The following is a 21,580-nucleotide window of genomic DNA, read 5'->3' on the forward strand; positions in this document are numbered from 1 at the left end:
AAATCTGTCAGTATGTTTGTGCTATTTAATTTGAGAGCAGCATAATTCTAGAGGCAGAGGTCCTGATTCCAGGGATGTGTCACTTAATCAGCAGCTTGCTGTAGTTTCTATAGAAGCAGTGTTTTATCAGCAGGAGATTATCTCTTAAGGACTAGTTGTCTCGTGCCAGGCAGTCCAACTAACCTGTGTAACCCTGCCCCACCACTGATTGGCTGCTTTCTGTGTACACTGTGCGTAGTCAGAAAGCTGCCAATCAGTGGTGTGGGTGGGGTTATGCACAGCTCAGAATTCTGATACTTCTACATCTAAAGCAGAGAAAACACAGATTTTATCAAAACTGAATCAAGGAGCCCGGTAAGTGACATATCGCTGGAGTCAAGCTCTCTGCCCTTACATTATGCTGCTTTCAGATTCCATAGCAAAAACCTGCTGACAGATTCCCTTTAACCACTTATCATCTTTGGAAACCTGAAGTGGTTAAAAGGCACTCAAAAGACTGAACATATGAACAGCAGGTAATTTTTACATAGAAATACATATGTTCAATCTTTTGAGCGTTTTTTAGAGCTTTTTCGGGCATTTTTCGGAGCGGAATCTGCCTGAAAAGTCTTTGTGTGCATATACCCTAATAAGTGGGCAAAGCCATCAATAATGAAGTTAAAAGGCTTAGTTACATCAATTATAGGCCATCAATAGAAGAAATTAAGACTAAGTACAAACTCAGTGTCCATGATGGGAACAGATACTACCACTACAGTAAACACCCCTGATAAAACACCCAAAAAAGTATGGTCACGAAAAATAAATCCAAAGACAAAATAAATTGTCAACATTTTTCACAATATAAACTGCATACATTATTTAATAGAACTCCTAGACTTGGTGAGGCTGGTGTACTTACTGTGAAAATCATGTCACCATGTCAGTGTAATCCTGATATTAAAAGGAGCATTTTATAAGTCTAACTGAAGAGTAAAAGTTCAGTCATATTCAGTCTCCATCCACACAGTTAGGCTGACAGCTGCAGCTTATACCGAGCAGTGTGAGGGCTCAGCAGTAGAGAGGTCCACTGAGGAGCTGCCAATTAGGGCGGAAATTGAGCTTTAAACGTTTAAAAATGATTAGGCAGCTATTCTGACATGGATTTTAACAGTAAATACACCCGCCACATGCAGTCTAAGAGATTGATGTAAAATATATAAGCTGTATTGGGAAATCTGATGACAGAACTGCTTTAAGAATAATATAAAAAAATAGGGTTTAGAGGACCTAATACATAAATGACAACCCCGTGTGCATATAAAATCCTATTCACATGCCAAATAATATCTACAGCCACATAAAAACATGGAACTTCCCAAATTTTTTGAGTGTGGTGAACAAAAGTTTTACATGACCCTTGGTATTGCAGCTGAAGTTAACTAACCATGCAGCTCTTTGGTTCTTGACACCTTTGGACACTTGGTATGAACTCTTGTTTCTTGATGTTTTATGTTTTCTCTTCTCCAGGATGCAGGGAGCCAGCAGATTGGTTTTTTGTTAGGAAGCTGTGGGGTTACTGTGGCCTTGACTAGCGATGCCTGTCATAAAGGACTACCAAAGAGTCCTACTGGGGAGATACCACAATTTAAAGGTGAGGATCTAGAAACACTTGATTGGAAGACCATTTTATGTTTTTTGTAAAAAAAGGAAAGTAAGTAATACAAATGTTTTGTTAAAAGGCTTTTTATGTGCAACAACGCAGTAGTTTTATATAGAACTGCAGGTTGAGTACATTGATGTGAAGGAATAACCGCAGCTTACACTATGAGCCAGATAGCAACCATGATCCATCACAGTAGAAGTCTCCGTTTGCTTTGGCATTATGACTTTCTTTATTATAGGCGAATGTGACAAATCCTAATGGATCTTATTGATCTGATTGTAAGGACATAGGAGCATTTCTTGGTATAGACAATGTTCTCATAGTCTTAATATAGAAGCTATAAAATTGAACCATGAGCTTTTTATTAGGATAACAATTTTGTTTTTTTATTGAGATAACACTTGCTGTTTTTTTTCCATTTTTTTTTTTTTTTAAACTAAGGATGGCCAAAGTTGCTATGGTTTGTCACAGAATCAAAACACCTATCCAAACCTCCTCGTGATTGGTTTCCACATATCAAGGATGCAAATAATGACACTGCATATATAGAGGTACGTATATAATGCCAGCGGCCTGCCTCTTCTATTCCACTGAGCAGCATTTATCCTGTGTATATCGAAGGTTTACTGCCCATGAACTTGCACACGAAAACCTACACACTTCTAAAGACGTTCTAAACAATAGTAAAGAGAATCTGTCAGTAGGATATTGCTATGTAATCTGACAGCTGCATGATGTGGGGACAGAGACCCTGATTCCAGCGATGTATCATTTAGTTTACTGAGTGCAACAGTTATGGTAGAATCACAGTTTTCTCTGCTGCACGTCTAGCAGAGCTCGGAATGCTGAGCTGTGTATAACCCCGCCCACATCACAGCTTTCTGTGTACATTGTATAGTGACAGAGGGCTGCTAATCAGTGCTGGTGACGTGGTTGGATGATGATGCACTAGGCCAGTTGGCCTGTAGGGATAATTTAATGCTGATAAAACACTGATTGTATTGAAACAGGAAAACGCAGCCCAGTAAGTGACACATCGCTGTAATCAGGGTCTCGCTGAATGAGGGGTATTTAATAGTTTTGGTGTTCTCATAGAGGTCAAAGAGACCCCCAGTGGGTGCAATCATCCACTGTCTATAAGCTGGTTCTGGTATTATCAATTTATTCATTTTACTCACATGCATAGCGCCATCATATTCCGCAGCGCTTTACAGACAGTATCACTGTCCCCATTGGAGCTCACAATCTAAATCAGTACGTCTTTGGAGTGTGGGAGGAAACTGGAGAACCCGGAGGAAAAGAAAAGGAAGGTACATCCAGCACTGGATCCTCGTAAAAAAATTCTTCTTTATTGCAAATCTATAAAAACTCCAGACATAGAGTAATCGCATACGCGTTTCAGACAATTACGTCCTTAGTCATTGCATATAATACAATACATATTGTATGCAATGACTAAAGACGTAACCGTCTGAAACGCGTATGCGATTACTCTATATCTGGAGTTTTTATGGATTTGCAATAAAGAAGAATTTTTTTACGAGGACCCAGTTCTGGATGTAGCTTCCTTTCCTCTTCATTGTTCCTTGCTATACTACAAGACCGTCCGTGCAGAGGAGATCCTCGGTCCGTGGGTGAGCTGAATATCAGATTACCGCAAGGTTTCCTATGACTTTCAACCCGGAAGAAGCCCACAGGGAGAACGTACAAACTCCTTGCAGATGTTGTCCTTGGTGGGATTTAAACCCAGGGCTGCAAAGCAACGGTGCTAACCATTGAGCCACCTGTGTATTACCCATCTATGTGACTACTACTGAGCTGTGGTACCAGACACCGCCTACGGGCAATGGTGGCGTAGTAAAAACGAAGAAGACCATTTTAGTTTTTCTAACCTCTTTAAGTTCTGATTCATTGATTGTCTCTTAGAGTTGAATGTGGAGGTGAGGAAAACTCCGTCTGCCAGTGGCTCTTTCCATCCTACTCTCATCAGCTTCTGGTGACAAGAGATTAATGTTGTTTGTTACGTCCTGGCTTCTAGCTCTTATCACTGATACATTGTAGCAAACCACAGCTAGACCCGAAAGCTGTCATTCATTCATTCATTCATTCATTCACAGCAAATGTCAAGGAAATGGAATGTATATTAGAAACTTTTCATCGTTAAATTATTCATTATTATTTTGTATTGTACGTGCTGTGCATTTATTCTGATTGTATGTATCTTGCCCTTCAGTATAAAACATGTAAAGATGGCAGCGTGCTAGGAGTGACCGTGACGAGGATAGCGCTCCTCACACATTGCCAAGCGCTCACACAAGCCTGTGGATACACGGAAGGTAAGAAACGCTCCTCCTACTGATATCTACAAATAATAATGGAACCTTTGATTAATAGAATTTGTAGATTTTTTTCTTCCTTTTGCATCAAGATTCCTTCTCTCTCTAAAACTTGCTGTAAAGTCATTTTCAAGGTCTCAAGTGGATTAAAATGAGTTGGAGTTTCCATGATTGGGAACCCAGTGTCATAGATCTGCTCCTTACTGACTTCTGCCATCTTCAGCATCAAAAAAGCTCATAGAGCAGAATTGTCCTCCTGTGCCATAAAATACCTGCAGACTATGAAATGCCAGTACTGATATGGAGGGGTGCGAGTGGAGCTGAGCGTACAAGAGAAGCATTATAGAACATCTTCCCGCCTAATATACAGTAGTGACCAAAAGTTTTGCATTTTTTTTTTTAAAGTGTGATTCCTTCTGTCTGGCTGCTGTGATGCCATTTTCCTATCGATGAATTGAAAGTGCATGAAGTTGTCATCATGCAAGTCCTTAATTCTAACCCAAATACTGTTGAATATAGTTATGGTCATTTAATTAAAGAAAACTGACTGCCAAAATTTCTGCATGTACTATTTATTGTACACAGCATAGAGAGTAATTCATTGCTTACAATGCCATAACTTGATATTTTGTAGCATAACCTCTTGCTTTAATTACTGCAGCACACCGACGGGTCATTGAAGCCACTAGGGTATTCAAGACATCTTGAGGGATTTGCTTCATTCCATTTGAAAATCTGCAAACAATTCATCTTTATTGCTATGGGTCCGGCTCCCAACTCGTTGCCCTAACTCATCCCAAAGGTGCTCTGTAGGGTGTAAATCAGGTGATGGGCTTGGCCATTGCAACAGGCAAACATTTTTCTTTGCTAACCAACTTTTGACTAAATTGTATATGTGCTTAGGATCATTGTCTTGCTGGAATTTCCATCCCCTGCCTACTTTGGTTTTACCATTTGGCAGCATTACCTTCTCCAGTATATCCTTGTACATTTTAGCATTCATATTTCCATCAATTCTATGCGGAGGGTCAATGGCAGGTGCAGAAAAGCAGCCCCAACCATGACATTGCCACCACCATGTTTCACTGTAGGTGTTTGCTACCTTACATCATTACGTTTTCCAATTGGGCGGTGTATATAGTGCTTGCCATCACTACCAAACAGATTGAACTTGGATTCTTCTGACCACAACACCTTAGACCAATCTGTCTCTTTCCATTGGCTGTGTTGTTTGTTCTTTGGCAATCTCAAGTCGGACCTTCCGATTCTTTGCAGAGATGAAAGGCTTCTTGACTGGAACTCGTGCATTCAACCCTACTGCTCGTAGCCGTCGCACCACAGTTTGGCGACTCACTTTGACCCCATATTCTTCCTTCGTTTCGTGCAAAATCTGTACAGCACTTTTATGGACATCAGATACTGACTTTTTCTTAATAATGTGATCAACTCTGTAGGAAGTTTTCTGTGGTCGTCCACTTCTAGGTTTGGCAGCTGTAACATAACCTTCTTTTTCTTTCTTTAATATACGTCACACTTGACTCTGAGAACAGGTAAATTCCATAGCTGCCTCTTTTTGGCTTTTGCCTGACTTCACTCTCAGAATAATAAGCTTCCTGATATCTGGTGATAAATTATAAATATGCAAAACATTTGGCCCGGCAAATGTTGAAAACGAACACATAAAGGGATAAAACAATGTCAAACACAATTTTCTTCCTTACAGCTGACAACCATTTGCTTCCGGTTTACTAAAATCACCAGGAAAATGGCATCACAACAACCGGGCAGAAGTAATCACACTTTCAAAAATTGCAAAACTTTTGCTTGCTACTGTACATTGGTGTTTTTTTTTTTACGTGCACAGATATATTACTACTTTTTTTTGTTCCAATGAGGTGGCCACATTCGTAATGCTAAAACCCCTGCTGATAGCTAGGAAAAAAAAGTGAAGCAACTGTAAGCACTTTGATATCTGTAGGTTTGATTAACTTGAAGGAGACAATTTCATATTTGGACATTTGTGGAAAATCCTACTGATGTTACACCGGTATCTCTCCTTACATCCGCCTTTAAGTCATTCAATATTGTGTTGAAAACTCAATTTTTTGCCAAGCCCCTTTAAGTTGGAAATCAGCTCATGGATCTCCACTCCAGTGATGTGTCCAAAGTCATGTCAGAAATGTTTTCTCTTTAGTGGAATTCCCCTTTAAGAGTCCATTGGGTAGCTTTCTATTGTGATGCTTTCCAGATGCCAGCATGGTTGTATGTGGATATGACAGATATTGGGGGCAGACTACAAAATTTTTCAGTAAGTGGTTTCCAAACTGTGAATTCTCAGTAAAAGGAATTTTTCCGAAATTACAAATTATCCCTCTGTCCATGTGATATCTAACATCTTGGTAATCCGCTGTCCAACGACTGCGAATCTTTCAGCGATCTTGTGAATGTGAAGCTCAAGTACTGGGCTGTGCAGAACAGTCTTGTCTGGAGTGGAGATGAATGGAGTAGAGGCCGACTCCCATCCTCAGGATCACTAGGGTGTTCCAGCATTTGGACCTCCAGCAACTAGCAAGATATTTCCTACCCCCTATGGATAGGGGATCACTTTTTTTTTTTTGAGAAAATTCCTTTAAGTAATCCATGTAACAGTTACGTTTTTGTTAAAGTGGATTTGCAAACAAAAAAAAAAACTGAATTTTTGTTGTTTACTTTAGTGTTTTATGTACAATGTTTTCTTACACTCAGATTTAATTTTCCTTTCACAGCTGAAACCATTGTGAATGTTTTGGATTTCAAGAAAGATGTCGGGCTGTGGCATGGGATTCTGACGGTACGATATCAAATTATACCACTTGTTTTTCTCAGTATTATTTAATATCCTGTCAAGTATTTTCATTAAAAGGTTTTGCTCACAAGTGCATATTGAGTTGTTCACTTTACGGTCTGGGTGCGGGATGCAGGGATTTTATGTGATATACCAACACAAAGTTACAAGTATTTGTAAAGTGTAAGGAAATGATACCTGGATTTCTAATTATTTAAAAAACATAAAACTGAAAATTGTGACGTTCATTTGTATTCAGCCCCCTGTAGTCTAATACCCCCAAAGAAAATCCAGAGTGACCAATTGCCTGTAGAAGTCACATAATTAGTAAATTGAGTCCTCCATTTATTCTCAGAATAACTACAGCTGTTCTGTGAAGGCCTCCGAGATTTGTTTGAGAACATTAGGGATCAAACAGCATAATGAAAACCAAGGGACACATCAGACAGGTCAGGGATAAAGTTGTGGAGAAGAGTAAAGCGGGGTTAGGTTATAAAAGAAAAAAATAGCCTAGCTCTGAAGATCTCACAACTGCAAACAAAACAAGACATGGCCGTCCACCTAAACTGACATCCCAAGCAAAGAGAGCACTAATTAGAGAAGCAGCCAAGAGGCCCATGGTCACACTGGAGGAGCTGCAGAGATCCACAGCTTCAGGTGGAAGAATCTGTCCACAGGACAAGCTGTTAGTCATATACTCCACAAATCTGGTCTTTATGGAAGAGTGGCAAGAGGAAAGTCATTTTTGAAAACAAGACCTAAGAATTCCTGTATGCAGTTTGGAGGGAGAATCTGTCCACAGTACAACTATTAGGGTTCGCTCACATTGCCGTATCTTCTCTCATGCGAGAGAATCGGGCCGATTATGCTAATGACACTCGGCTCAAACTTTGTGAGAGTTTAATTTGAGTGTGATCCGAAGGAATTTCCAAGATGAGTCACAGTAGACCAACAGGATGTCCTCATTAAGGATGATAAATATGATGCTTTCTTCCAGTGTTGTGATCTGCAATGTGACCAGAAAGATTCCTCCTCATCCAGTGCATCAGAGACCAAAATCCCCATCAAGTCTGGAAAAGGCAGAGACGGGAGCATTAGCCCTGTTATGCCCTATGGCTCACTAAGATTGGCCCTACCAGCCCCATAACTCCTGCCCTTACAAGGACTGTACACAGCTTTCCCTCAGCTGAATTTGCTGTAGATAGCCTTGCATGTCTCCCGACATGTCTCTCCAAATAGGTCATCAGGGGAGGACATATTCACGCATTGTATAGGATCAAGGCTAAATGTCCACTGCCCACCCTGCTGTTTGTCAGAATAGTGTGGCTATGAGAGACTCACATCAAAGGTGTGGAGAGGATGGAGAATGTAATTTTTCCATCTTCTCCATTGTCTCTGTGTGTGTACATCGGACTGCACTCTGGTGACATCCGAGTGCAGTCTGCTGTTTCACACACACCTACAGACTTTTATGGGTGTGCGCGATCTGAATATAAGAGCCACTCGCAGCATGCTGCCATTGTTTTCTTATACTGAATCATATATGAGAAAATAATCACAGATCTGCACAGTCCCATAGTATAGCATTGGGCCGAGTGCTATCCAAGAAAACATTGCATAGCACTCGGCCATGTTATACGCTAGTGTGAGCGAGCCCTTAGTCGTATACTCCATAAATCTAGCCTTTATGGAAGCGTGGCAAAAAGAAAGCAATTTTTGAATGCAAGCAATAAGAAGTCCTAGTTTGCAAAAAGAAAGCCATGTAGGGGACACAGCTAGCATGTGGAAGAAGGTGCTCTGGTCAGATGAGTCCAAAGTAGAGATTTTTGAGCTAAATGCAAAAATGCTATGTGTGGAGGAAAACCAACACTGTACATCGTTTGAAAACACCAACCCCACCGTCAAACCTGGTGGTGGCAGCATCATGTTGTGGGGTGGCTTTTGTTCAAGCAGTGAAGGGAAGCTGGACAGAGCTAATGGGAAGATGGATGGAGCTAAATGCAGGGCAATCCTGGAGGAAAACCTGTTAGAGACTGCAAAAGAATTGAGACTGGGGTGTAGGTTCACCTTCCAACAGGACAACGATTTTAAACGTACTGTCAGAGCGACAATGAATGGTTTAGATCAAAGCATATTCGTGTGTGTGAACAGCCCAGTCACAGTCCAGGCCTAAGGCCCGGCCCCACTATCAGTATTCGGTCAGTATTTTTTCTCAGGATTGGGAGCCAAAACCAGGTGAGGAACAATCACAGAAAAGGTATAAGAGAAACAAGTCACCAATTCTGCATTTATCACCCACTCCTGGTTTTGACTCCCACTCCTGAGAAAAAATACTGACCAAATAGTGATAGTGGGGCCGTGGCCTAAATCCCATTGAGAATCTGTGGTAAGACTTGAAAATTTCCGTTCACAGACGTCTCCTTCCAATCTCACTGAGCTAGAGCGAGTGTGCAAAGGAGAACGGCAAAAACTCCAATCTCTAGATGTACAAAGCTGACAGACACCAGAAGACTGCAGTGAAAGGTGGTCCTACATAGTATTGACTCAGGGGGCCGAATACAAATGCATGTCATCATTTACAGATTTATATTTTTAAAATTTTTAGAAAACCATGTATCATCTCTTTTACACTTCACAAATACTTGCCACTTAGTGTTGGTATATCACATAAAATCCCTATGAAAAACGTTTACGTCTGTGGGTGTATTGTGAAACCATGTATAAACGCTCACAGGGTATGAACACTTTTTCAAGGCACTGTATGATGATATGGATGGCACACCGTCATGTGTATATTAAAAGGCTCATGAATACATTAGTCACAAAATACAACTTTTGGAAAAGGACAATTCCCAAAATGCCTCCATAAATGGATGAAAAATAGTGTTTAGTGCTTTATAACCAGGCAGAACACTCGGCGTGCGAGGGGGACCCATATATGATTATTGTGGGGAAGGCAGCTGCTCTGTATGAATTTGCCTTGTCCAGGCCGCCAGATGGGCGTCACTGGGTTATATCAGCAGCTGTTCATACTATGCAAAAACTTACTGTATGGGGGCCCAGAGAACGCTAAAATGAGACATCTGTTGGTCGGATTCCTCTTTGCCGTGACAGCCATTTGCTGCCTGAAGAAAGGCATGAAGGATCACAAATGACTCTTCTCTGCCCTTCTATGTATTGACATTGAGTTCTTCATGACGGTTTTATCTCTACGACCATTTACTTTTTGGACGTGGTTTCCGTGTTCTTCGCAGTAACGTACTTGCCGATTGCAGGTTGTTATACCGTCCCCACCTCGCGATATCAGACACCATAGTACAGATGTTTTTGGCTTTATTATGTTTTCATGAAGCCGTGCGTTATGTCATGCTGCAGGATGAGCGGTCCGCGGAGGGTCTTTCATTTCTAGAATCATTCGGAGCCTCGCAGCGGAGGCTCGTTTTGCACACAGTACTCACTATAGCACCTGTTCTGTGACTGTGTACTTCCATCTTTGCATGTCACAAAGGGCCATTTAAGCCCATAAAGATGACAATAATCCTTCATTTCAGATTACATCAGTGCGTTTGCTTGCTCTATGGTCTGACAATAACTGTGCGCAAACGGTCCCTGTGATTCATTTACTGATTACTTTGTCTCTGTATTATCACCTGCCTTTACCAGCACACAAAGCCTCGGCTTTCCAACATCTCGTGTTTCCGTCTGGGATCGTTTTCACCTCCACTTCACTTAAATAGACCACTCTCCATGAAAAGAACTTTTATTAAGACTCCATAATGGCCGTCATTACAGAATTTCAGTATGATTGCGATTCTTGAATATGGCTAATATTAAGATCTACAGGACAAGAGGGATGGGAAGGGCTCCAAGGATTAAAGTAGAAACGCAAGCAGAGCTGTAAGGTCCTCCTTAAAGGGGTTTGTCCGAATCACCCCCCAAAATGCGCCATCTTGCACATGCGATACATGCCGTTCTGGTAGCACCCTTTTTAAATCAAATATGCCCTAATAAAGCATATACAGGGTTTGTCAGGTTAAAAAAAAAAAAAAAAAGACCACCACCAGCTACTATTAGACCACGTTCAGTATTTGGTCACTATTTTATATCAATATTTTTAAGCCAAAACCAGGAGAGGAAAAGTATAATAGAAGCACGTCACCACTTCTGCATTTATCACCCACTCCTGGTTTTGGCTTACAAATACTGATGTAAAATACTGACCAAATACTGAACGTGTGAACGTGGCCTCATACATGGGGATCTGTATACTGTCATACTTTTTAATTGCAGCTGCATTTCCCCCTCTATCTCCTGCATCCTCTTCCTGCGGGGGATGTCAGGTGACTGCTGCAGCCAATCATTGTCCACTGATTGGCTGCAGGAGACTATTTCTTTCCGCTCAGATAGAATGCGTTTAGAGCACCAGTACCGAGGGGCAGCGAGGGTCTGGTAGGCGAGTATGTGTTTCTTTTTTTAAGAACCATGATGTGTTCATTTTAAAAGGAAATAAATGTAGTGGACAACCCCTTTAAGTACTAACTTTTACCCTTTGGTGACATTCGCCTTACATTTATGCCATAGATTTTCTCACCTACTGTATGTGGCAAACTTAGCATCTGCTTCCCCTTCCTCCATACAGCAAGGGTGTCTGCTGTGTTTTACAGCTGGCAAACAGAGTTACCACTTAAATGCCGCTGTCAATTGTGGCATTTAAGAGGTCGAGTGTTAGTCAATTCTGACACCCATGGACCCCCCCACCCATCTGGCCGCGACAGTGCCCTTTGTCTACCATGTTAGCATCTCTATGAAGCCCGGCCTGTGTCTGTGCTTCATATTAGAGCGGTAATTATACAATAGATTGCAGTACCATCCTACTTGGAATCATTTTGCCATTTTTCCAGGGCTGTGGAGTCAGTAAGCCAAGCGACCGACTCCGACTCCTCAATTTTCCTGACTCCGACTTCTCAATTTCCTTGACTCCGACTCCTCAATTTCCCTGACTCCGACTCCTCAATTTCCCTGACTCCTCAATTTCCCTGACTCCTCAATTTCCCTGACTCCGACTCCTCAATTTCCCTGACTCCGACTCCTCAATTTCCCTGACTCCGACTCCTCAATTTCCCTGACTCCGACTCCTCAATTTCCCTGACTCCGACTCCTCAATTTCCCTGACTCCGACTCCTCAATTTTCCTGACTCCGACTTCTCAATTTCCTTGACTCCGACTCCTCAATTTCCCTGACTCCGACTCCTCAATTTCCCTGACTCCGACTCCTCAATTTCCCTGACTCCGACTCCTCAATTTCCCTGACTCCGACTCCTCAATTTCCCTGACTCTGACTCCTCAATTTCCCTATCTCCGATTCCTCAATTTCCCTGACTCCGACTCCTCAGTTTCCCTGCCTCCGACTCCTCAATTTCCCTGCCTCCGACTCCTCAATTTCCCTATCTCCGATTCCTCAATTTCCCTGACTCCGACTCCTCAGTTTCCCTCACTCCGACTCCTCAATTTCCCTCACTCCGACTCCTTAATTTCCCTCACTCCGACTCCTCAATTTCCCTCACTCCGACTCCTCAATTTCCCTCACTCCGACTCCTCAATTTCCCTCACTCCGACTCCTCAATTTCCCTCACTCCGACTCCTCAATTTCCCTCACTCCGACTCCTCAGTTTCCCTCACTCCGACTCCTCAGTTTCCCTCACTCCGACTCCTCAATTTCCCTCACTCCGACTCCTCAATTTCCCTCACTCCGACTCCTCAATTTCCCTCACTCCGACTCCTCAATTTCCCTCACTCCGACTCCTCAATTTCCCTCACTCCGACTCCTCAATTTCCCTCACTCCGACTCCTCAATTTCCCTCACTCCGACTCCTCAATTTCCCTCACTCCGACTCCTCAATTTCCCTCACTCCGACTCCTCAATTTCCCTGACTCCGACTCCTCAATTTCCCTCACTCCGACTCCTCAATTTCCCTCACTCCGACTCCTCAATTTCCCTCACTCCGACTCCTCAATTTCCCTCACTCCGACTCCTCAATTTCCCTGACTCCACGACTCCGACTCCTCAATTTCCCTCACTCCACGACTCCGACTCTTCAATTTCCCTGACTCCGACTCCACGACTCTTCAATTTCCCTGACTCTGACTCCTCAATATCCCTGACTCCGACTCTTCAATCTCCCTGACTCCGACTCCGACTCCTCAATTTCCCTGACTCCAACTCCGACTCCTCACTACTGAGCGTGAAGCCCAAATTCATCTGAACTAAAAGCCGGGATCCTTAGATCAGGAACAGAACAGACATTTATAGGACATTTCATAACTTTCCCAAATTCTTATGAAAACATTTACAGCACATCCTGCATTGAACTACTGTACCAATTTATTATATATTTTAGGAGTCCGACTTGGTTAATTTTATACCAACTCAGACTCCACCAAAATGTACTTTGACTCCACTATCCTGCATTTTTCAATGCATCAAATGGTAAAATTAATTGTGTCATGCAGTGCCACAATCTGCTACGTCAATGGAAAAATAAGTTATGGCCCTCGGAATGTGAGGAAGAAAAAAACAAAAGTAAAAAATACAAAATATCTGTGTCTCCAAGAAGTTAAAAAATTATATTTTTTCAGTTTCTTATTTACCAATAAGGGGTCTGGAAAATAGTGACATTGTAATTTAGTTTTAAAATATTTTTTCCATAGTTAAAACTGAAAATGAGACCCTTTTCTGGCTTTGTTTCATATTTACCAATCATACAGGATTTTACTTTGCACTTCCTTTAAGATTTTCACTCATTATTTTTCAAGAGAATTTCTATTCTTTAGTTGCTAGACCTTTAAAGGGGGGTCTATAATTTTGAGGTTTCAAATATGTGGAATTGGTGTTGCCAGAAGTGTGGTGAAGGTGTGAGAGGGGCCACTTACTTACAGATGAAGCCCTTTAATCTTTTTTTCTGATCTGTTCTTGTGTGTCCTATATGATAACCGCTCTGTAGGTAATGATTAAGTCAGATCAGATAGACCGAGGAGCTCTGCTCTTAAATCCACCACCTGCTCTTCCTTTTTCCATTACTTTGCCCTTTTTGAGCATCATCTTGATTTGCACATCTCACATTTCCATCTAATTTGAGTTTGGAAATGTATTCCTAGTAGATGCGTGAAGGTGACTCGGATGTTGGATCCCCAGGAGGGCGCTGCGCTTGTGATCTGCAAGAACAAAGGTTGAGCTGTTGTTTTTGATACGTGTTCGGTATTGCTTTGGGTAATATTTCACTTGCTATTAATGCCTTTGTTAGTGTTATTGAAGAAAATTGATTTTTGGATTGAAACAGAGCGAGTGAATGTCGCTAAATGAGAATTAAAATATAAAAATATAAGTTATCCTCATATAACCCTGCATCATGTAACAATGGAAACTAATCCTGGAAATGACAATAAATGGATGAGACTAAAGCCCCCCACTCATCTTGGATATCTGTCAGCCGAATGATGGTACATCTGATCGTACCTACATCAACTCTCTCTCCTGACCCATAAACATGAGCGCTGCTGAAAGGTCCTGTGTTCTCTATGAGAGCACCACTGCCAGACATCTCTTAGGGAAAATAAATGGCTCAGCAGTCTGAAATCAGACATGGCAGATGTCACAGGTATGTCAGGGTTGACAGACAGTCATACGGGGTCCAGCTGTAGAAGGTCAGTGCGTTTGGCCTTACAAACATCTCCCTGATCCTTTTATGATTCTTCTCTCTTTAGGACCCAGCAGTGATCCTCACCTTACTTGGGGATTATACCTTTCCCTTTAGGACCCTGAGGTATCCTCACCTTTCTTCTGTTAATCAGCACTTCCTTGCTGTGTCCTTAAAGAAATTGTCCGGTACTTTTTTTAAATTGTCCAATGTATTCAGCATGAGGGCATAAGTATATTTGTAAATACCTTGTGTTGCCGATAATGCCTGTGAGTGGCGCTATCGGTGGCCGTTCACAGGCATCACGTGACCCTGCGCTGACGTCACGCCAAGCGAGGCGTGACTCAGTGCTGGGGTCCCCGCGGTGACTGTTGGGTTGTGGGCGGGGTTATTCCCCGCGTCACACCCAGCATCCACCGCGCGCTTTCCCAATGAATGAGGAGAGGGAGAGCGTGCGGTGGATGCCGGGTGTGACGTACGGGGTAACCCCCTGCCCACAACCCAGCAGCCACCGGTGTAACGAGGAAGAGGGACCCTCGGCTGCAGCCGCAACTTGTGACGTCAGCGGATGTCAGAGCCGGCTGCAGCCGAGGGTCACATGATGCCTGTGAGCGGCCACCAATAGCGCCACTCACAGGCAGTATCTACAACACAAGGTATTTACAGAGATACTTATGCCCACATGCTGAATACATTGGGCAACTTAAATAAAGTAACGGACAACCCCTTTAAATACACTCAGATCCTCAGAGAGTTGCTGGTGATAGTGTGTTATACCTATTCAGGCCTGGGATTCTAGTAGTTGACTAGAATTATCTTGGGGTTCCTTCGTGGATTGTTGCTGTGTTTTTTCCAGTGTCATCTTGGACCTAAGTGTATTCCATTGTTTCCCCTGTGTGTACTTTAGTTGCAGTGGGGCTGACTGAGTGCTCACCCCTCCACCTCCCTACCTAGGGCCTAGCCCTTTGGGTCAGCTAGGGCCAAGTTTCCTGCTCTGTGATAGGTGCAGAACCTATTTAGGGTCTATAGGGGAGTCAGGGTTTGTCGTTAGATATGTTTAGGAGTCTCCACTCTCTCTTTCCCTAGTTGTACGGCTCCCTCCCCTTTTCCTGTTATACGCTGGGTTCTACACCAGATCCTTAAAGGGTTTGTCCGGCCTTATGCTACAAGTCTATGTGACTGCAGGCTTGTGAATCCTCACAGTGTGCACTGTGCGCTGTGTAGATTCTCCAACGCCACGGGCGGTCATGTGACCACAAATATGTGATTTGCATTCTTCCGGACACATTCAGATTAGACTGTGTGCAACCACTCTCAATAAACTCATATTGAGCAAGGCTGCGTTCATCTAGTCAGTACATGACGGTATGTATGCAAATCACATACTTGCTGTCAAGCACCCACCTCTCTCAGCGCTGACACCAGAGAGTCCACACCGTGTGCAGTGTGTGCGATGTGAGGATTCACAAGTCTGCAGGCACATAGTGACTGAAGACTTGTAGTTTAAGATTGGACAATCACTTTAACTCCCCCTACAATCCAGGGCCCAATACACATTAGACGTTAATCTAGTGGGTATGGGGGGGCTTAAATCTGTGTGCCCCTTAGAACAATACTTGATCCAAGCGTGGTAAATATGTTTAGGTTGGCCGCTTGACGTTTTCTGGTTTATTGTTGACTGTTGGCTGTTCTGGAGAGTCCTGTCCCCAGGGGATGATTAGTAAGAATGAGCATGCATGTTTTAGTCTTGGTTGATTGCATTTATGATATCTGTAGAGCAAATGGCTCCAAGAGCGACCATTAGTCCATTAGCTGGCTCTATGCCCTGCAATGTCTAAGGCCGCTTTACGATAGACAATAGCTTAGTTATTATTCAGTGAGTTTCATGTCAGGACCTAAGGGAGCTATGGCTGCATCTAATAGGAGACTCAGATTTGGTTTCATTTTTTTACTTATTTTTGGGAAAACACTCCTCCTACCTGGATACTTAATTTTACAAGCGGAGAGTCAGATTTTTTATGTATTTGAAACAAAACCCTTGTTTCTTATAGTTTCTGCTCTTCGATAGTTGACCTACTGGTGGAATTTTTTTGCCTCTTTTCACACTTGCTTTAGTTTGTTTTTTATGTAATAAGATCTGTATCGACACTTGAAATACTGAACTGCTGGGATTAATAATGTTTTTAAACTATAGTTTAATAGCGGGATATCATTAAGATGCACATGTAGTTACATAGGTTGAAAAAAGACATACTGTAGTTTCACCAAGTTATACATTCTCTATCGCTCGATTGTTTATAACCCATGATGCTATTTGTTGTTGAAAAGCTGATGTATTGTCTTCCATCACTACCTCTTGTGTTCGGCATTCCGCAGTCCGACTGCTCTGACTGTAAAGAACCCTTTCCTGTTTATCTGCTGAAATCGCCTTTCTTCCACGTTAATGAATGTCTCCAGGTCCTTTTTATGGTCCTTGGAAGGAATAAATCATGTGCCAGTCCTTTTTGCTTAAACATATAAATGAGATCCCCTCTGAGGCGTCTTTTTTTCTAAGCTAAACAAGCCCAACTTTTTCAACCTCTCATCATAGGAGAGACCTCCATCACTTGAAATATTCTAGTTGCTGCCTTTGAACTGACTCTAACTTCTGAATATCCTTTTGAAATTGTGAAGTCTAAAACTGGATCAATCTAAGGTCTATAGTCCCCTTTAGGCCAGGTTCAGATGGTCGTATTAAATATCAAGCCAGTTGCACTGGCAATTTGCAGATGTGACCGGCTCTATGTGCTTGTGTGTATTGCAGGTTGGTGGCAGAGTTGCCTTAACATTGCATTCCTTATTCTGGTCTGGAAAATAGAACATGTTGCATTTTTTACCTTGCAGACCATCTATCCTTGTAGAAAATCGGCCATGTGCACTGGCAATAATGGGTCCAAGTGCTCTCCATGTACAGTCCTTGGTGCCCAGGGATCGAATATACTCTCATCTGACCAAGCACGCCTCCTCCCATCAAAGTTTGTATCCCCTTAATCTATTGTAGTCATCATATTATACAGCACTGTGCACTTACAATTGCTCATTTTACCTTTCTACCTGATAAATTCTTCTCTTTTCTCTGCTTTGTAGAAACAGGAAGTCTCTTGTCCCTGCAAAAGTCATTCCCCTCTTCAACTTCTGACCCAGCTGCTTCCTCCTTCCCCCGCCAGGGACTTTTGCTGTGACTGATGACTCATACAGGGAAAATTGACCTCCTTTTTCTACATAGAACTTAGAAGGAGTCAGCTAGTCAGTTTTTAATCACGTGATGTCATAGACCTAATGGAAAAGTGAAGAATTAACTGGATAGAAAGGCAAAATTAGCCATTGTGAGTACACAGTGCTATAAAATATGATAACTGCAATATATTAAGAGGATAAAAATTTTGATGGGAGTGCTTCTTCCCATACACATTAGACTAATATTGGCTGAACCCACCAGTATCGATGGGTTCGGCTGACAGTCTAATGCGTATGGAGGTCGTAGACAACTGATCGTTGAGGAAGAGGTTGATCAGGTATGTCTGAATTTGGACTGTCGATCACTTTGTTTTCCTGGGGATGAGCTGCTTCTAGACACATTTCTATTAGAGAACACAGATACTTTTTTCCAGTGGATTGTGAGTTCAGGAAGCAAGAAGTGTCTGATAAGTGGGGAAGGAAGCTGATTTCTCTGATTTAGATATATTGCAAAGTTTCTTATTATCGCCTGCCTGTACTATTGTTTTATGCAAAGTTTATTCAAAGTACAGTACCGTTTTAAAGGGAATCTGTCAGCAGGTTTTTGCTATTTAATTTGAGAGCAGCATGATGTAGGGACAGAGACCCTGATTCCAGCGATGTGTCACTAACTGCGCTGTTTAATGTAGTTTTGATAAAATCAGTGTTTTATCAGCAGGATATTATCACTAGAGGGCTAGGTCTCATGTGCAGGCAAGTCAGGCTAATCTGTGTAACTCCGCCCCCACCACTGATTGGCAGATTTCACAGAAAGCTGCCAATCAGGTGTGTGGGTGGGGTTATACTCGGCACTCTGACCACTGATACATTTAGGCTGCGTGCCCACTATGTGTTTTTCAAGCGTTTTTGCCGCGGAATTTCCGCAGGGAAAACGCTTAAAAAACCCTTGGTAATTCGTGCCCCATTGTCCCCAATGATAATCCGTATGTGCTGCGCACATGCTGAGGAAATTTCCGCTGCAGATTATCATTGCGAAAAAATACGCAGCATCTCCATTCATTTTGCGGACACGCAGCGTAATTGCCGCCATTGACTTGCATTGAATCGCATAATATGACTACATGTGCACATGCGGATATCATACGGTTCAATGTACGGATGGTACCCGGGTTTGGAGAAGACCCAGGTACCATAGAACCTGTTAAAAAAAGAATAAAAAATAAAGAATAAAGATTATACTTAACTTCTGATGGCCCCCGGTCTCCTCAGTGATGCGTCCGGTCTGTTGTATGGGTCGCGGTGATGTGAAAGGACCTGCCATGATGTCATTTAGTCATGTGACAGGTCACGCAACCGCCGACGTCATCGGTCGCGTGACCTGTCACATGACTAAATGACGTCATGGCAGGTCCTTTCACATCACCGCGACCCATACAACAGACCGGACGTAGCGGAGAAAATACCAGGGGCCATCAGAAGGTAAGTATAATCTTTATTTTTTAGCTTTTACCATTCCTATTCTTTTTTTTAACTATTAACTTGGTCACACTATATAAATCCATGCGGGTTGCATGGATTTATATAGTGTGACCAAGTTGTCAAGCACTTTTCCAAGTGATGCTAAAATCGCTTGGAAAGCGCTTGATAACCCGCATGCGGAAATGCATGCAAAAACGCTTGACAAACGCTTCTACCTGGCGGGAAAAATCTGCATGTATGGGATTTTGCAGGGATTTTATCAAAACGGCAGCAAGCAGCCCAGTAAGTGATTCAACACTGGAATCAAGGTCTCTGTCCCTACACCATTCTGCTCTTGGATTACATAGCAAAAACATGCTGACATATTCCCTTTAATGATACCTTCCAATATGCCTTTGCAAAAACAATTTTATGAGGATAGAAACAGAAAATGGGGTGAAAAGTGTTTTTTTGGTAGAATAAACTTTCTCCCAGCACTGGACTATGCAGCACGACCTCACTCCAGAGCTGTAATTCACACTGTCCTTAAATTATACACAATGCAGCAGAAATTTTTATCCTTCCTTCAGGGACCTCCATTCATTTCATTGCATTGATATTTTTGGACAATGACTGTATAAGTGTTATACGTGCTAATGTCTCCACCATTAGGAATGTAAGATTGTAGGACTTTCTCTGGGTTCCTCCATAAACAGCTGGCGGGGTCTGCTTCTGCATTACAAGGACGTTGCTGATGACTGCGCTGTATCATATATTTTCACAGATAATGTGCAGCGCTCTTTACAACGGTGTAAAATGTTCATGTTTCTAAATTATTATGAACATTAACTTTTAAGTGTACTCGTGAAAATGCCTAGAGAAGGCAAAAATTAAATTAGAAAATTAGCGCTGCTGCTGTTCTGAGCGGATTAATTATCCTGGAAGATCTCGTTTCCCTCCTTCTATAATCAAGGATCACTGTGTTTTGATTTCAGAGTGTCATGAATATGATGCATGTGATCAGCATCCCCTACTCTCTCATGAAAGTCAATCCCTTGTCGTGGATACAGAAAGTTTGCCAGTACAAAGGTAAAGTGCAACTTTGGTTTTCAACTTTTCTAAAGTTATGAGATAGTCAGGCCCTGATACACTTTGATTTTTGTCTTGTTTTGTGCCTTTGTTTTGGTTGCGCCCAATTCATTATTCTGTTTGCGTAATTTCTGAAGTCTATTTTATGTGTTCGTCTGGTTCTGTTTGTCTTCTGTTTCCACTTTTGTGCGGAATTAATCGATTTAATATGTTTTTAGCTGATTCTTTATGTATGATTTTGTAAAAAAGTCATAAAATTTGGCACAACTTCATTCCTGTCCCCCACGGTGTGTCTTTGATTACGCCAGTATTTTGTCAGAATTTTGTGACATTTTACGAAACTTGTGATTTTTGACAATTTTTGTGTGCGCCAACAAAAAGGAAAGTAACTTAAAAAACTGCAAATTATGAATTTGGACCTTAGAGTAAGCAAAAAAAAAACAAATAGTCTTTGTTCACAGTTGTTGTATCTGTCAGACACTTGATGGACCCGTTGTGGATCCACCAAGATTCAGCCATGAATCTTTTAAAAATGTAAACTAAGATGTATGGGTGGGTTTCATCAAAATGCCACTGATCATGAGAACAAGTGTCCAGTGAGTCTGGAGTGATAGTCGCATCGGCGCACTACCACTTTATTCACTGCCTATGGAACTGATTGAGATCACAAAGTAGATTGCTCAGCTATCCTCATGAATCTCATAGACAGTGAATGGTGCAATATTGCGCAAGTGCTCTCCAATCAATCAGAGGATGCTTGACTCCTTTTCTCATGATCAGTGAGGTTACCAGCACCAGCATTTGGATTAACAGCAATTATTTTTATCACATATCTTGTGGATAAATGATAAATATTGTTTGTGGCAACCTCCTTTCATTAAGTGTCTAGAAAAGAGGCTTGCTTAAAGTGAACCTGACATCTGATACATGCTGCCTGTGGATCCGGCAGCATGTATCAGACAGTGGCTGCACGATTCCAGCCATATATGTTTAATGCTGAAACAGTTTATTAGCCTGGAAACTAGTCAGACAGGCGGGTCCGTGATCGCTTCTCCCCGCCCACAGCCCTTAAGTTAAAGGTCTCTCCCTATACACCCCTTGAGAAATAGGTCTCTCCCGATACAGCCTGCAGTATAGCGACAAGCTCGGCTGTATGCAGAGGTAAAATACGAGATACTTTCTCTTTAAATTTTCGGGTTAGTTTATTTAGTAGTCATAAATTACCCAGGAGTCCAAAAAGAAAACACAGCCCATTCCGCTAAAGAGACAAAACAAAATACAAAACTTGCAGCACAGTCCGTATCTCGGCCAAGGTCTG

General features: G+C 42.1%; 1 protein-coding gene across 10 annotated transcripts in view; it reads left to right on the forward strand.

Moving 5' to 3' along the window:
• The window catches only part of DIP2C (disco interacting protein 2 homolog C), a 542,404-nt gene that overhangs the window by 367,182 nt on the left and 153,642 nt on the right, over positions 1-21,580 (forward strand). For all 10 annotated transcript variants that reach the window (XM_073677658.1, XM_073677663.1, XM_073677660.1 and 7 more), the window contains 5 exons: positions 1,510-1,633; positions 2,087-2,196; positions 3,879-3,981; positions 6,747-6,811; positions 20,169-20,262. In XM_073677658.1, coding sequence (XP_073533759.1) covers positions 1,510-1,633; positions 2,087-2,196; positions 3,879-3,981; positions 6,747-6,811; positions 20,169-20,262 — 496 coding nt within the window. The remainder of the gene's footprint in view (positions 1-1,509; positions 1,634-2,086; positions 2,197-3,878; positions 3,982-6,746; positions 6,812-20,168; positions 20,263-21,580) is intronic.

The sequence above is a fragment of the Phyllobates terribilis genome, unplaced genomic scaffold, assembly GCF_046119375.1.
Source record: "Phyllobates terribilis strain yellow unplaced genomic scaffold, ASM4611937v1 Scaffold_4__5_contigs__length_816908805, whole genome shotgun sequence".
In the NCBI taxonomy this organism is placed as follows: Eukaryota; Metazoa; Chordata; class Amphibia; order Anura; family Dendrobatidae; genus Phyllobates; species Phyllobates terribilis.